At 40.6% G+C, this 15,894-nt stretch overlaps 1 protein-coding gene across 9 annotated transcripts in view; it reads left to right on the plus strand.

The window, feature by feature from the left end:
* MTDH (metadherin) overlaps window positions 1-15,271 on the plus strand; it is a 79,097-nt gene extending 63,826 nt beyond the window's left edge. For 6 of the 9 annotated variants that reach the window (XM_008001162.3, XM_008001164.3, XM_008001166.3 and 3 more), the window contains 4 exons: window positions 1,803-1,910; window positions 7,160-7,300; window positions 12,441-12,597; window positions 13,558-15,271. In XM_008001162.3, the coding sequence (XP_007999353.1) occupies window positions 1,803-1,910; window positions 7,160-7,300; window positions 12,441-12,597; window positions 13,558-13,628 (477 nt within the window). In that variant the 3' untranslated portion in view covers window positions 13,629-15,271. The remainder of the gene's footprint in view (window positions 1-1,802; window positions 1,911-7,159; window positions 7,301-12,440; window positions 12,598-13,557) is intronic. The other 3 variants (XM_008001165.3, XM_038000252.2, XM_073018236.1) reach the window with 1 other exon arrangement.
* The last annotated feature ends 623 nt before the right edge of the window (window positions 15,272-15,894 follow it).

Here is a 15,894-nt window from a genome sequence, read left to right on the forward strand (position 1 = left end):
AAAAAACCATAATACTGTACAGTCATGCAGTAGCCATCCCCACCGCTCCCCACCTCCACTTATACACAGGGGATACATTCCAAGACTCCTAGTGGATGCCTGAAACCACGGACAGTGTCAAACCCTACGTATACTATGCTTTTTCCTATACATACCTCTGATAAAGTTTAATTTGTAAATTAGTAAAAGATTAACAACAGTAGTCATAAAATAAAAGTTATAAAATTTACTGTAATAGAAGTTTTGTGAATGTGGTCTCTCTCACTTTCTGTCTCTTTCAAAGTACTTTAATATCAGACTGAGGTTGACTGCAGGTAACTGAAACTGCAGAAAGCAAAACTGCGAATAAGAGGGAACTACCTTTTTACAAGTGGCATGTTTACATTGATGCAGTCAAGATACAGAACATTTATCATTTCAAGAATGTTTTATTAATGGAATTATATATTTTATATATAGAGAGAGAGAGACACACACACACACGTATGTATATATCCTTTTGCTATGGTTTTTGTTTGTTGGTTTGATTGAGGTGGAGTCTTGCTCTGTTACCCAGGCCAGAGTGCAGTGAAATGATCTCGGCTCACTGCAGCCTCCGCCTCCTGGGTTCAAGCAGTTCTCCCATCTCAGCCTCCCAAGTAGCTGGGATTACAGGTGCATGCCATCAGGCCCAGCTAATTTTTTTATTTTTAGTAGAGACGGGGTTTCACCATAGTGGTCAGGCTGCTCTTGAACTCCTGACCTCAGGGGATCCACCCGCCCTGGCCTCCCAAAGTGCTGGGATTACAGGCTTCAGCCACTGCTCCTGGCCTTGGTATGTTTTTTTGTTTGTTTGTTTTGTTTTCACTCAACATAATTCTCTGGAGATTCATCCAGGTTGTTGTATGTATCGGTAGTTGTACCTTTTTACTACTGAGTGATATTCCATGGTCTGGATGTCCCTCAGGTTCTTTAACCATTTACCTATTGAAGGACATACGGGTCCTTTCCAGTTGGGGACTATTATGAATAAAGCTGCTAAATATGTAGGCTTTCAGAAGTCTCTGTCTAAACATAAGTTTTCATTTCTCTAGGATGAATGCCCAATAGTACAGTCTCTGGGTATTATGATAGTTGCATATTTTAGTATTTTAAGAAACTGGTTTTTCTGTATCCTCACCTAAATTTGCAGTTGTCACTGTTTTTTATTTTAGCAGTTCTAATAGGTGTATAGTGATAACTCATTGTGCTTTTAATATGCATTGCCTAATAGCAAATGGAGTTGAGCTTTTTTCCATGTGTTTTTTTGCCATCTGTGTATGGTCTTGGGTGAAATGTCTGTTCATGTCTTTTGCTTATTTTCTAAGGGGATTTTATTTTTTAATTTGAGTGTTCCTTATATTGTATGGATACTAGTTCCATGGATGGAACTATATGGCTTGCAAATATATTCCCCCATTGTGTAGCTTGTTATTTCATTCTCTTAACAGGGTCAGATAAATTTTAATGCAAATTGCACTACATTTGAACTTCAAAATAGAATTACCTATTCAGTGAGTTTTTAAAACACTAAAGTTTACACAGCTCTCTATGTTGCAGTGAGTGATGGGTGACATAGACACACTGAGAGAATGAGGTTCCATGTATTTTGTTATTTTTTAAGTAGGTAGGTCTTGATCCATTTTATTACTTATTACTAGTTTTTATTTAGATTTTGGGAAACGAAGACTGTACCTAATGAATGAAATTATTTCATAATAATTTTCTAAATAATGGAAACATAACCATTTGGTTCTCTTTAATATTTTTGCTTTTAACCTAAGGTCTCAGATGATGATAAAGAAAAGGGAGAGGGAGCTCTTCCAACTGGGAAATCCAAAAAGAAAAAAAAGAAAAAGAAGAAGCAAGGTGAAGATAACTCTCACGCACAGGTAAAACGTCAAAACAACAAGGATTCATTAAGCGCCTCCTGCTTAAAATATGAAAAGATGAGGTACAGATGCTAAGAATATATAGAGATAAAAGACAGTATGAGACATCATGTTTATTTGGAAAGTCATGGAATGTTTTACATATTCAATTCATCTTATTGTAATGTTATTGCTCAAAAAATTCATGTTAAAGGTGTTGCTAAAGTCAAAAATAAGTAAAATTCCAAATTATTCATGCATTTTTTAATTATATAATGGTGAAATGGGAAAAGAGATACAGTATTTTACACATGCAAAAATTCCTTTTGAGTAACTGGAAAGTAACATTTAGCACACATAGAAAAACCATGTGTATAACAAGTGGAGTCTTTCACTTGACTTTGAGTTTGCTGGTTAATTTCACTTAGTAGTATCCTTTCCTTCTTTTTTGACATCTACCCAACAGACATTTTCTCTTTCCATCACTCGTACATTTTCTTTTTTTTCTTTTTCTTTGATCTCTCCTATCTGGGGGAAATAAAGTAAATTATAATAAAAATGAAGTCAGAGATGAAATTTTAACCTGGGCACAATGGCTGACACCTGTAATCCCAGCACATTGGAAGGCCAAGGTGGGAGGTTTGCTTCAGTCCAGGAGTTTGAGACCAGCCTGGGCAACATGGCAAAACCCTGTCTCTACAAAAATTAGCCAGGCATGGTGGCATACGCTTGTAGCCCCAGCTGCCCAGGAAGCTGAGGTGAGAGGATCACTTGTGCCCGGGAGGCAGAACTTGCAGTGAGCCAAAATCACACTAATGTACTCCAGCCTGGGTCACAGAGCAAGACCCTGTCTCAAAGAAAAAAAGGTATTTTAATTTCAAATGTATCAGATCATTAGAAACATATTAGGTTTTTTTAAAGCACTGATACTGTTACATTATAACTTCTTAAAATATTTGCATTCCTTACTATAACTGTAATTAATTGTTCAAATGTAGGAGACAGGGAGCCGCAATTTCTAGGGATAGACCACATAGTAGTTTTTCCTACTTATTGTTCTATTTGTTTATCTTTTTTTTTTTTTTTTAATTTATTTTTTGAGACAGAGTCTGGTTCTGTTGCCCAGGCTGGAGTACAGTAGTGCGATCTCAGCTCACTGCAGCCTCTGCCTCCCAGGTTCAAGCGATTCTCTTGCCCCAGCTTCCCAAGTAGCTAGGATTACAGGCACATGCCACCACACCTGACTAATTTTTGTATTTTTAGTAGAGACAGGCTTTCGCCATGTTAGCCAGGCTGGTCTCAGGTGATCTGGCCTCAAGTGATCTGCCCAACTCGGCCTCCGAAAGTGCTGGGATTACAGGCATGAACCACTGCGCCCAGCCTTATTTATTTTTGAGACGGAGTCTCACTGTGTCGCCCCAGCTGGAGTGCAGTGGCACAGTATCACCTCACTGTAACCTCCGCCTCCCAGGTTCAAGTGATTCTCCTGCCTCAGCTTTCCAAGTAGCTGGAATTACAGGCATGAGCCACCACACCCAGCTAATTTTTGTATTTTTAGTAGAGAGGGGATTTCACCATGTTGGCCAGGCTGGTTTGGTCTCAAGTGATCTGGCTTCAAGTGATCTTCCCACCTCAGCCTCCCAAAGTGCTGGGATTACAGGTGTGAGCCACCAAGCCCAGCCACTTACTGTTTTTGGAAGAAGTTTCTACATGGCTTTTTAAAGAAATATGTATTCAGTTATTTTTTATTGTGGGAAATACAAGCCCTCATAAATGATACAGGCTTATTATCAACACTTTTTCAGTAGTAAAAATGGATGGGCATTAAAGTTGTAACATAGCTAAGATCAATGGATATGAACAAACTACAACTATATAATAGGTATGCTGTTCTTATTAGCTGGAGCTGGGAGATGAGAAATGTTACATCTATCCTTTGTTAGTAGTACTACCTGAAAACCATTTTAGCCAAGTTTTTCTTGAGTTTCTTTGACTTAGAGTATTTACTAATGATAATTTTGTGGATTGTGGATTAGTTGAGTTCCTTTTAAAAGAAATTTTGTAGGATGTATTCTGAAATGTTTAACGTATTGGCAAAGGTCATTAACGTGAATGTTTCTTTGGTATTCTGATTATCCTTTTTAAAATGTTGGCTGTGTTTTTAAAAATATAATGAATGAGTATTCTAGGTTTAGAGTCAGATCTATATTCTGAATCTTGTTCTGTCATTCTTTTTTACCTTGCACAAGTTACATAACTGCATAGGTTGTTTGGAGAATTAGATATCCATGAAGTTCTATGCTGAGTACATAGCACATACATCCTACCAATAAAAGGTTATGGCTGGGTGCAGTGGCTCATGCCTATAATTCCAGCACTTTGGGAGGCCGAGGCGGGCAGATCACCTGAGGTCAGGAATTCAATACCAGCCTGACCAACATGGAGAAACCTCGCCTCTACTAAAAATACAGAATTAACCGGGGGTGGTTGCATGTGCCTGTAATCCCAGCTACTCGGGGGGCTGAGGCAGGTGAATCACTGGAACCCAGGAGGCAGAGGTTGCAATGAGCCAAGATTGCACCATTGCACTCCAGCCTGGGCAACAAGAGTGAAACTCTATCTTAAAAAAAAAAAAAGTGAGACTGGGTGCCGTGGCTCACGCCTGTAATCCCAGCACTTTGGGAGGCCAGGGCAAGTGGATCACAGGGTCAGGAGTTCAAGACCATCCTGGCCAACATGGTGAAACCCCATCTCTACTAAAAATACAAAAATTAGCCATGTGTGGTAGCTGGCGCCTGTAGTCCCAGCTACTTGTGAAGCTGAGGCAAGAGAATCGCAGGTTGCAGTGAGCAGAGATTGCACCACTACACTCCAGCCTGGGCAACAGAGTGAGACTCTGTCTCAAAAAAAAAAAAAAAAAAAAAGTTATATTGTTTTTTGTTTTTGTTTTGTTTTGTTTGTTTTTTGAGACATTCCATTCTGTTGCCAGGCTGGAATACAGTGACTTCATCACAGCTCACTGCAGCCTCGACCTCCTGGACTCAAGGGACCCTCCTGCTTCAACCTCCCAAGTAACTAGGACTACAGGCAGGCACCACCATGCCCAGCTAATTTTTTTTTTATTTTGTTGTAGAGACAGCGTTTCCCTATGTTACACAGGCTATCCCAGTCTCCTGGGCTCAAACAGTCCTCCTGCCTTGGCTCCTTGACAAAGTGCTGGGATTACAGATGCAAGCTACCGCACCAGACGCAAAGTCCTTTTATGGTGTTCATGCGTGGCTGATGGGGTCTTTCACTGTTGAATTCAACTTAGGATGAAAATAAATTGATGTCTTCTGACTTTGTAAGATTGCAAAACTTTGAAAAACTTTGTGAGATTGCAGACTTCACACACATACTTCCAAAGCTACCTGCTCAGCCTAAATATATAGAAAATTTTGACTATCTAAACCCACTACTACACTGAATAAATATCATAGAACATCAGTGTTAGAAGAACATTAAGATCATCTTAGCCATTTGTTAAAAAGAACTTCCATTTTATATGGAGGCATTTGCCAAAGAAAAATACAGTAATGTTTCTATTAAATATATTCTAGTTCATGTTTACTTTACATACCTAAGCATATAATGTGCTCTAGAATTATTTTTCTGAAACTTCGTAAAAGTTTGAAAATCTAAGAATGGAAATCTTGCTGCCTTGATGTCTTGTGGTGTTTGGCATGTGCCCTCCCGTCTCCTGATTAATCAGAGTGGCATGAGGCCCACGCCACCCAAACCTTTCACTTTCCAAAGGACTAGCCGTCCTCCACCCTGTACCATAGTGTCTTGGCCTGTCTGCATTTGTTAGTGGTGATATTCTTTATGTATAATAAATTTTTATACCCCCCAAAAAATGGAAATCTTAAAGCTTATATGAGTTTTTAGATAGGGCAAATTTTACCTTACAGTTGAGGAAACTGAGGTTTGGGGAAACTAAGTGACTTGTCCCTGAGATGTTTGTTTGTTTTTGAGACAAGGTCTCTCTGTCACCCAGGCTGGAGTGCAGTGGCGCAATCTTGGCTCACTGCAACCTTCACCTCCCAGGTTCAATCTGTTATCATGCATCAGCCTCCCAAGTAGCTGGGATTACAGGCATGTACCACCATTACTGGATAATTTTTGTATTTTTAGTAGAAACAGGGTTTCACCATGTTGGCCAGACTGGTCTTCAACTCCTGACCTCAAGTGATCTGCCCACCTTGGCCTCCCAAAGTGCTGGGATTACAGGCATGAGCCACCACGCCCAGCCTAATTTTTGTATTTTTAGTAGAGATAGGGTTTCACCATGTTGCCCAGGCTGGAGATCTCTGCCAGTGGCGAGATCTCGTCTCACTGCAACCTCTGCCTCCCAGGTTCAAGCAGTTCTCATGCCTCAGCCTCCCAAAGAGCTGGGATTACAGGCATGCACCACCACACCCAGCTAATTTTTGTATTTTTAGTAGAGACAGGGTTTCACCATGTTGGCCAGGCTGGTCTTGAACTCCTGACCTCAGGTGATCCGCCTGCCTCAGCCTCCCAAAGTGCTGGGATTACAGGTGTGAGCCACTGCGCCCAGCTGTCCCTGAGATTTTGTAGCTAGATTGTGGCATGGCCAAAATAGGAATTTCCTGTCTAGGCCCTTTCTACTGTGTAAGCTTAATTTATCTCGAAAATTAACTTATGTATAAACATTTTATTCCTTGAAATTGTTAAGTGAAGTGTTTTTGTGGGTTTTTTTTGGACGGAGTTTCCCCCTGTTGACCAGGCTGGAATGCAGTGGTGCGATCTCGGCTCACTGCAACCTTCACTTCCCGGGCTCGAGCAATTCTTGTGCCTCTTCCCAAGTATCTGGGATTAAAGGCATGCACTACCATGCTTGGCTAATTTTTGTGTTTTTGTAGTTTTGGGGGTTTTTTTGTGTTTTTTTGAGACAGAGTCACCCAGCCTGGAGTACAGTGGTATGATCACAGTTCACTGCAGCCTCGATCTCTCAGGCTCCAGTAGTCCTCCCTCCTCAGCCTCCTGAGTAACTGGGACTACATGTGCACACCACCACATGTGACTAATTTTTGTATTTTTGTAGAAATGGTTTCACCATGTTGCCCAGGCTGGTCTTGAATTCCTGAGCTCAAGCAATTCACCCACCTCCGCCTCCCAAAGTGCTGGGATTACAGCCATACACCACCACAGATTTTAATTAATGAAGAATAAAGGATTTATATAATCTAATAGGTTGTTTTTCTCTGTAGGACACAGAAGAATTAGAAAAAGAGATTAGAGAAGAGCTTCCAGTGAATACCTCTAAAACCCGTCCAAAACAGGAGAAAGCTTTTTCCTTGAAGACCATAAGCACTAGTGATCCAGCTGAAGTACTCGTCAAAAATAGCCAGGTAATTTTTAAGAATAATAAAGTTGCCGGGCATGGTGGCTCACACCTGTAATCCCAGCACTTTGAGAGGCCAAGGCAGGCAGATCATGAGGTCAGGAGTTTGAGACCAGCCTGGCCAACATAGCGAAACCCTGTCTCTACTAAAAATACAAAAAATTAGCTGGGCATGGTGGCGGGAGCCTGTAATCCCAGTTACTTGGGAGGCTGAGGCAGGAGAATCGCTTGAACTCAGGAAGTGAAAGTTGCTGTGAGCCAAGATCGTGCCATTGCACTACAGCCTGGGCAACAGTGCAAGACTCCATCTTTAAAAAAAAAAAAAAAAGAGTAACAAAGTTTTGGCCGGGCACAGTGGCTCATGCCTGTAATCCCAGCACTTTAGGAGGCTGAGGTGGGCAGATCACCTGAGGTCAGGAGTTCGAGACCAGCCTGACTAACATGGTGAAACCCCGTGTCTACTAAAAACACAAAAATTAACCAGGTGTGGTGGCGGGTGCCTGTAACCCCAGCTACTTAGGAGGCTGAGGCAGGAGAATCGCTTGAACCTGAGAGGCAGAGGTTGCAGTGAACCAAGATCTTGCCACTGCACTCTGGCTTGGGCAACAGAACGAGACACTGTCTCAAAAAAAATAAATAAATAAAGCATAATAAAGTTTTGTTGACTCAAGTATTTTATCATAAATAATGTTGTAAGCACTGTGCTAACCATTTAAAATATAATGACTAATTTAGTCTTCAAAACAATCCCAAGAGAAAGGTAAGATGCATTTTATAAATGAAGCTAGAGAAGTTGAATAACTTGCCCAGAGTCACATAACTATCAGTAGTGAAATCAAGAACCACTGTACTGTATTTTCTCCTGCTAAATATCTAGGCATACAAGGGATAGATAGCTTAGAGAAAATACGATTGGTTTCATTTTCCCCCAATATATGTAGATAATACGACTATGATTCAGCCTCCCAAAATGGAACATTTGTTTAAAACTTGGTTATAGGTTTTTGAAAGATGTGCCTGCTATGGAAGCTATCTGTATGGTAGAAGGGACCATTTTATTAAAGGCCTATGTTGGCGACACAAAATCTGATTTCTAATTGGGTAAATTATTAATTACATCATATTAAAATAAATTTAGGGCTGGGTACAGTGGCTCACACCTGTAATCCCAGCACTTTGGGAGGCCGAGGTGGGTGGATCACAAGGTCAGGAGTTCGAGACCAGCCTGGCCAATATGGTGAAACCCCGTCTCTACTAAAAATACAAAAATTGGCTGGGCGTGGTGGCAGGCACCTGTAGTCCCAGCTACCTGAGAGGCTGAGACAGGAGAACTCCTTGAACCCGGGAGGCGGAGGTTACAGTGAGCCAAGATCGCGCCACTGCACTCCAGCCTGGGCAACAGAGTGAGACACCATCTCAAAAATATATATATATATATAAAATTCTACTAGAGTTGCCTGGTTTATTTATGCTTTTTTTTTTTCCCCCCCCCACCTTTTTGTGGAGAACAGGGTCTCACTATATTGCCTAGGCAGGTCTTGAGCTCCTGGGCTCAAGCTGTGCTCCCGCCTCTGCCTCCCTAAGAGCTGGGGTTACAGGCATGAGCCACCGTGCCCGGCACCTGGTTTATTATTCAGAAAAAATGTATTGAGAACCTACTGCGTACCATACTCTATTTGAAGTGCTGGGATACAGCAGATAACAAAACAGACCAAAAACCACCTGCCCTTGGGAGCTTACATATTTAGTGGAACAGCTTTAGACAAGAAACTTGAGTTACTGCTAGAAAAGTGAATTTGTAACTGTCTTGTACTAAAACAGTTTTAATAATACTCCTTATTTAGATTTGATGCTTTTATTTCCCTATGCGTATTTTGAGATAAAACGATGCAGTCTTGGGAGATTTTTTTGTTTGTTTGTTTGTTGTTTTTTTTAACAGAGTCTTGCTCTGTCACCCAGGCTAGAGTACAGTGGCACAGTTTTAGCTCACTGCAGCCTTTACCTCCCGGGTTCAAGTGATCCTCCTGTCTCAGCCTCCCGAGTAGCTGGGACTACAGGTGCACACCACCACACCCAGCTAATTTTTGTATTTTTTATAGAGACAGGGTCTCACCATGTTTCTCAGGCTGATCTGAAACTCCTGGACTTAAGCAGTCCTCCCACCTCAGCCTCCCAAAGTGCTGGGATTACAAGTGTGAGCCACCACACCTGGGCTACAGTCTCAATATAATAAATGGCAAAGGCCGGGCGCGGTGGCTCATGCCTGTAGTCCCAGCACTTTGGGAGGCTGAGGCAGGCGGATCATGAGATTAGGAGTTTGAGACCAGCCTGATGGATATGTGAAACCCTGTCTCTACTGAAAATACAAAAAGTAGCCAGGTGTGGTGGCACACACCTGTAATCCCAGCTACTCAGGAGTCTGAGGCAGGACAATCGCTTGAACCTGGGAGGCAGAGGTTGCAGTGAGCCAAGATCACACCACTGCACTCCAGCCTGGGTGACAAAGTGAGACTCCATCTCATGAATAAATAAGCAACTAGGTGCGGTGGCTCATGCCTGTAATCCCAACACTTTGGGAGGCCAAGGCAGGAGGATTGCTTGAGTCCAGGAGTTAGAGACCAGCCTGGGCAACATGACTAGACTCAGTATTTACAGAAAGCACAAAAATTAGCTGGGTGTCGTGGTGTGTGCTTGTAATCCCAGCTACTCAGGAGACTGAGTGGGAAGACCACTTGAGCCCAGGAAGTTGAGGCTGCAATAAGCTGTAATTGCACCACTGCACTCCAGCCTGGGTGACAAAGTGAGGCCTTGTAAAAATATATATATATTTATATGTGTGTGTGTAATAAATAGCAAAGGGTCTATTTGACTTTTTTTTTTTTTTTTTTTTTTTTTTTTTTTTTTTTTTTTTTTTTTTGGAGACAGAGTCTTGCTCTATTGCCCAGGCTGGATTACAGTGATGCACTCCGCAATCTTGGCGCACTGCAACCTCTACCTCCCAGGTTCAGGCGATTTTCCTGCCTCAGCCTCATGAGTAGCTGGGATTACAGGCGCACGCCACCACCCCTGGCTAATTTTTGTATTTTTAGTAGAGACGAGTTTTCACCATGTTGGCCAGGCTGGTCTCAAACTCCTGACCTCAAGTGATCTGCCTGCCTCAGCCTCCCAAAGTGCTGGGATTATGGGCGTGAACCAGCGCGCCTGGCCTCTGTTCGACATTTTTATATTAAATCATTTTCAGAAGCCATTTTATGAAGAATATTTGATCCGTTCTGTGACTTAATGTAGATAAGTGAGAATAGAGGGGAAAAGGAGATTAAAAATAAGTAATAATAAAACTTCTGGATATGAAATAAATACAGGGAACACTAAGAAAGGTAAAGAGACTAGGCAACATAAATACAACTTCAGGGCCGGCCACGGTGGCTCATGCCTTGTAATCCCAGCACTTTGGGAGGTCCGGATAGGTAGATCACTTGCACTCAGAAGTTCGAGACCACCTGGGCAGCATGGTGAAACCCCCCTCTCTACCAAAAATACAAAAAAATTGCTGGATGTGGTGGTGTGCACCTGTGGTCCCAGGTACTTGGAGGACTGAGGTGGGAGGATCTTGTGAGCCCAGGAGGCGGAGGTTGCAGGGAATGAAGATCACGCCACTGCACTCCAGCCTGGGTGACAGAGTGAGATCCTGTCTCTCACACACACACACACACACACACACACAACTTCAGATACCTGGAATAGGAAGAAAGAATCCTAGTAATTACTTGAGCTCACACCATTTCCTCTTGTATCCTTATCCCATTTTGCTTTCTCGAATCTGTGGGGTCTGGAAGAATAGGGTCTAGAGAAGCATTACTTACCCTTCTTTCTATGTTCAGGATAATGATCACAGATAGAGCTAATAGGTGAAATGATCTTCTACTCATCTCTCACATCCTGAAGGCACTCCACATTACTGACGTTTTTATCATTACCAGGTCCTGATCATTTATTAATGGATATGCCTCAGTGAGGCAAATCAGTTAGTTTACCTCTTTTCTGCTTCCAGGCTGTAGAGAAGTAAGGCTCAAGAATCTAGGCTCTGCCTTAAGCATTCTAATTTCACTACCAGACTGGATAAAACACTGAAAATTTGGACCTGAGTGTTACCAGTTGCTTGAATCAGTAGGACCAGTAACCACAGTGTGCTCGTAGGAAACAGAAGCTGTTGCTGCTGCTATTTGAGAAATTCTTACCTGTTGGGAAGGAGATTAGGGGTTGTCATCTACTGGTAGTTCAGAAGTTAGCTATTTTCCTTCTGTTTTTCACAAAAATTTTTGAAGCATTCTGAGTTGGTGGAAATGGACAACAACCATTGAATCACCAACAAGTATAAAATCAGCCAGTCTCAGTGGTTCACACCTATAATCCCAGCTACTCCGGAGGTTGAAGTGGGGGGATCGCTTGAACCCAGAGGTCAAGGCTGCAGTGAACTGTTTGGTGCCTCTGCACTCTAGGCTAGGCCACAGAGCAATACTGTGTCTCAAAAAAGAAAAGTATAAAATCATCTTATTTATAATGAAACATAAGAATATAAAAGGCTAGGCGTGGTGGCTCACACCTATAATCCCAGCACTTTGGGAGGCTGAGGCAGGCGGATCACGAAGTCAGGAGATCGAGACCATCCTGGCTAACACGGTAAAACCTTGTCACTACTAAAAATCAAAAAAAAAGTTAGCTGGGCATGGTGGCGGGCATCTGTAGTCGCAGCTACTCGGGAGGCTGAGGCAGGAGAATCGCTTGAACCCGGCAGGCAGAGGTTGCAGTGAGCCTGGATTGTGCCACTGCACTCCAGCCTGGGCGACAGAGCGAGACTCCACCTCAAAAAAAAAGTTAATGAAAATGAAATTATTCATTTCTATTTGAAATTCGGTAGACATTTTGTAATTTCATACCTTCATTTTTATCTCAACATATATTCATAAATGTCGTGAGTGATGATTGATTTGGCCGTATCACTAGAGGGCAGGTATGAGTTACATTGCTTATCTGGAAACCATATTAGTATTGAATTGCTGCTAAACAACCTCTTAGTATTACTGTGATATTTAAACTTTATTTGAAAATTTCACCAAAAAACCTGAGATGATTTTTTCCTAAAATAGCCTATCAAGACTCTTCCACCTGCTACTTCTACCGAGCCATCTGTTATCTTATCAAAAAGTGATTCTGACAAGAGCTCCTCCCAAGTGCCGCCAACTCTACAAGAGACAGATAAATCCAAGTCAAATACCAAGCAAAATAGTGTGCCTCCTTCACAGAGTAAGTAATCCTCATTTTTTGTTCCTTTGTACTGTTTACATTTTTCATGTGTTAAGATTCTGATCTTAAAAGTCTAATGGATTAATAAGAGTAGCCCTTTCTTCCTTTGAAAATGCTAAATTTTTTGGACGTTTGTGTACTTAAGTTGTGAAGGCCAAGCTGTTAAAATAACTGAAGGAGGCTGGGTGCTGTGGCTCACACCTGTAATCCCGGCACTTTGGGAGGCCAAGGCGGGCGGATCATTTGAGGTCAGAAGTTCAAGACCAGCCTAGCCAACATGGTGAAACCAAGTCTCTACTAAAAATACAAAAATTAGCTGGGTGTGCTGGTCGCACATCTGTTATCCCAGCTACAGGGGAGGCTGAGGCAGGAGAATCACTTGAACCCAGGAGGCAGAGGTTGTAGTGAGCCAAGATTGCACCATTGCACTCTAGCCTGGGTGACAGAGTGAGACTCAATAAATAAATAAATGATCAACCTATCTATCTATCTATCTGCCTCTGAAGGAGAGAATACATTGTTGAGAACAGAGAGGGAGAACTTTCGTGCCTGCCTGCTTGTCTATCTGGTCCCTCTCCCTTTTTCTCTGCACATGTTCTTGAGGCTACAAATTATTCTATGCTTTTTTTCCTCCTTTACTCTCTTCAGCTACCTTTAGTATCCATTTTACCCATTTTTCTCTTTTATTAGTTAGGTTGAGCTGTATTAAATAACAGTTTTTTTAGGTCAAAACTGGTTGAATATCAGCAGTTCCATATTGTTCAACCTAATAATACCATTGAAAAGAAAGGAGGGAGGAAGACAAGAATAACTTAAAATATATAAGGGCTTGAAAACTTAAACATAAAATTTGAGTATTTTAAAAGATTTTCATAGTTACTACTTTTATATTATTGAGATGTAACAATATTTACTATCCTCCTAATTTTTTTCTTCATTTTCCCCCCTTTTTCTTTTTAGCCAAGTCTGAAACTAGCTGGGAATCTCCCAAACAAATAAAAAAGAAGAAAAAAGCCAGACGAGAAACGTGAAATTTTTTTTCCTGAATTGGACATGTGTTTGCAAACACTGTCTTGAAGATTATGCTGTTTATGCAATAATTTGTGAACATGTACAGAGTTTTATATAAATTTAAACCAATTTTTAAAACAAAACTGCGGACACAACCACCATAAAAATGGAATCAAAAGAAAGTTAATTTATGAAATTAAGAGGTCAGCAGAATATACTCAGTGATGGAAGACACTTGGGAAAGTCTTTTTAATTGAACAAGAACGATCTTAATTTAAGAATATTATCTTGGTTTTACAACAGTGCCCTGTTTACAACAGATTGTGCCCTATCTCATCTGCAGCCGAGGAATAAAGGATTCTGATTAGAAAGAGGGTTGCTTACAAATTAGTAAGCAATTCCTTGGATCTTATGCACAGAACTTGTACCATTTGAATCTGTTTTATGCTTAAATCAAAGTGCTTTGATCAAATACATAACCTGCCATATCTTTACATATTTGTTGGTAGCAATTTGTATTAAAGAAATCACAAGTGCAAATAAAAAGTCATTTATCATTTGTTTAACTAAACTGTCATGGTTTAGTTTACAATTTTTAAAAGTTCTTAAAATACCGAAAATGCAGTTGACACTTGTATGGCTTATGAAGTTATTTTTGATAGTCTTACATTACTTGAATTGTTCAAAGTACAGTATATTTTAAATTAAGAAAAGTGAACTATATGTATTTGTTTTATACATTTAAGGCTTAGACTCATAAATAATGCTATTGTTTATGATTTGAAAACTTTCAGGCAAAATCCAATTTACATTTTTCCTTTCCCTAGCAATTTTTTCCAGCTTCAACACTTCTTAGTTACTAATACTTTTTTGACTTTAAAAATGAAATCATTCACAAACTTTTGGTATATGATGGAGAATGAAAAACTAGAGTCAGACAGCTTTAATTGACATTGTCAAGACCTCCAGTTATCAGGAATACATTTTTTTACTGCCTTAACCTGTAGTGCGTAGAATATGCATCAATTTCTTGAAGGGGATTCATGTTTTTATAAGAATTTTCATGTAGTTATTGCAATTGTGGTCAAATAAGGAACGTTTCCTGCTTGAAATTATATTGATTTAAATGATGTGTGAGATGTTTCACCATTTTCAGGCACTGTGTAATTCTATTGTAATAAACTGGCAGGTATCTTTGTAACTATAAATAGTGCATGCTCAGCCATGTACACTGTAAATAGCCTTTACCAAACGTGTTTGACAAGGACCATAATTAACATCACTTAGTGAATTGTGATAAAGAAAAACAAGCCATGATTTATTCGATGTGATTGGCTTAATTGTTTTTATGTGGCGCCAAGAATGAACCTGTTTAACAGCTGTAACCAATGGTACTGATCTATCCATCCAATGTTGTCATTATATTTGATTGTGGTTCAATAGTATTGCGTTGTCAGACTAGGAAAGCTAAACAAACAAAATGGTTTTAGTTTTGCTGAAGACTGGCCTTATTAATGGACAGCTTTCCTAACAAGAGATTATTAACTTTTATCAGGTGTTAACATCTGTTTCAGGAACATGGCAGTATGTTTACATGTCAGAAGTTTTGTTTAATTCTATGGTATTTCTAAATTGACTTGTTTAAATAAATTCAGCAAATGGATAGCATTGTTTTTTATTTGCTTCAATATGGGGGTAAGTAATAGCTAAAGTGCCAAGGATGGATTTCTTCAAATGACTTTATTCTGTTAGCTTTACATAGGTGTTGGAGGATTCCGAAGGTGTCAGCACTTTGTAAAGGTACCACAAAGGAGAATTTGATAGGGAATCTAATTTTAGAATGTGCCAAATGGTCTGTGCTCAACAATATAATTGAACTCTCTCAACTCTACCTCACCATTTCTTTATCTTAAAATTATGTTGGCTATGTCAAACGTTGGACTTTATTTCTTCAGCCTGGTATCTCCCCATTCTACCACCTATGCCAGATGTTAAAGACACCAGATGTTTTGAGGAGAAAGGTGTTGTGGAGATGCAGAGATGCACTGCTAAGTTGAGGTGGATCCAGTATAGAGATACCTCTATGTATTCTTTCTGGCTCAAGAGCTAGGACTTAGGGTTTTGTTTTAAGAGATGGCAGCTGACTAGGTGCAGTGGCTCACGTCTGTAGTCCCAGCACTTTGGGAGGCCAAGGCAGGTGGATCACGAGGTCAGGAGTTCAAGACCAGCCTGGCCAAGAGGGTGAAACCCCATCTCTACTAAAAATACAAAAAAAATGGCCGGGCG

Source organism: Chlorocebus sabaeus, chromosome 8 (genome assembly GCF_047675955.1).
Source record: "Chlorocebus sabaeus isolate Y175 chromosome 8, mChlSab1.0.hap1, whole genome shotgun sequence".
NCBI lineage: Eukaryota > Metazoa > Chordata > Mammalia > Primates > Cercopithecidae > Chlorocebus > Chlorocebus sabaeus.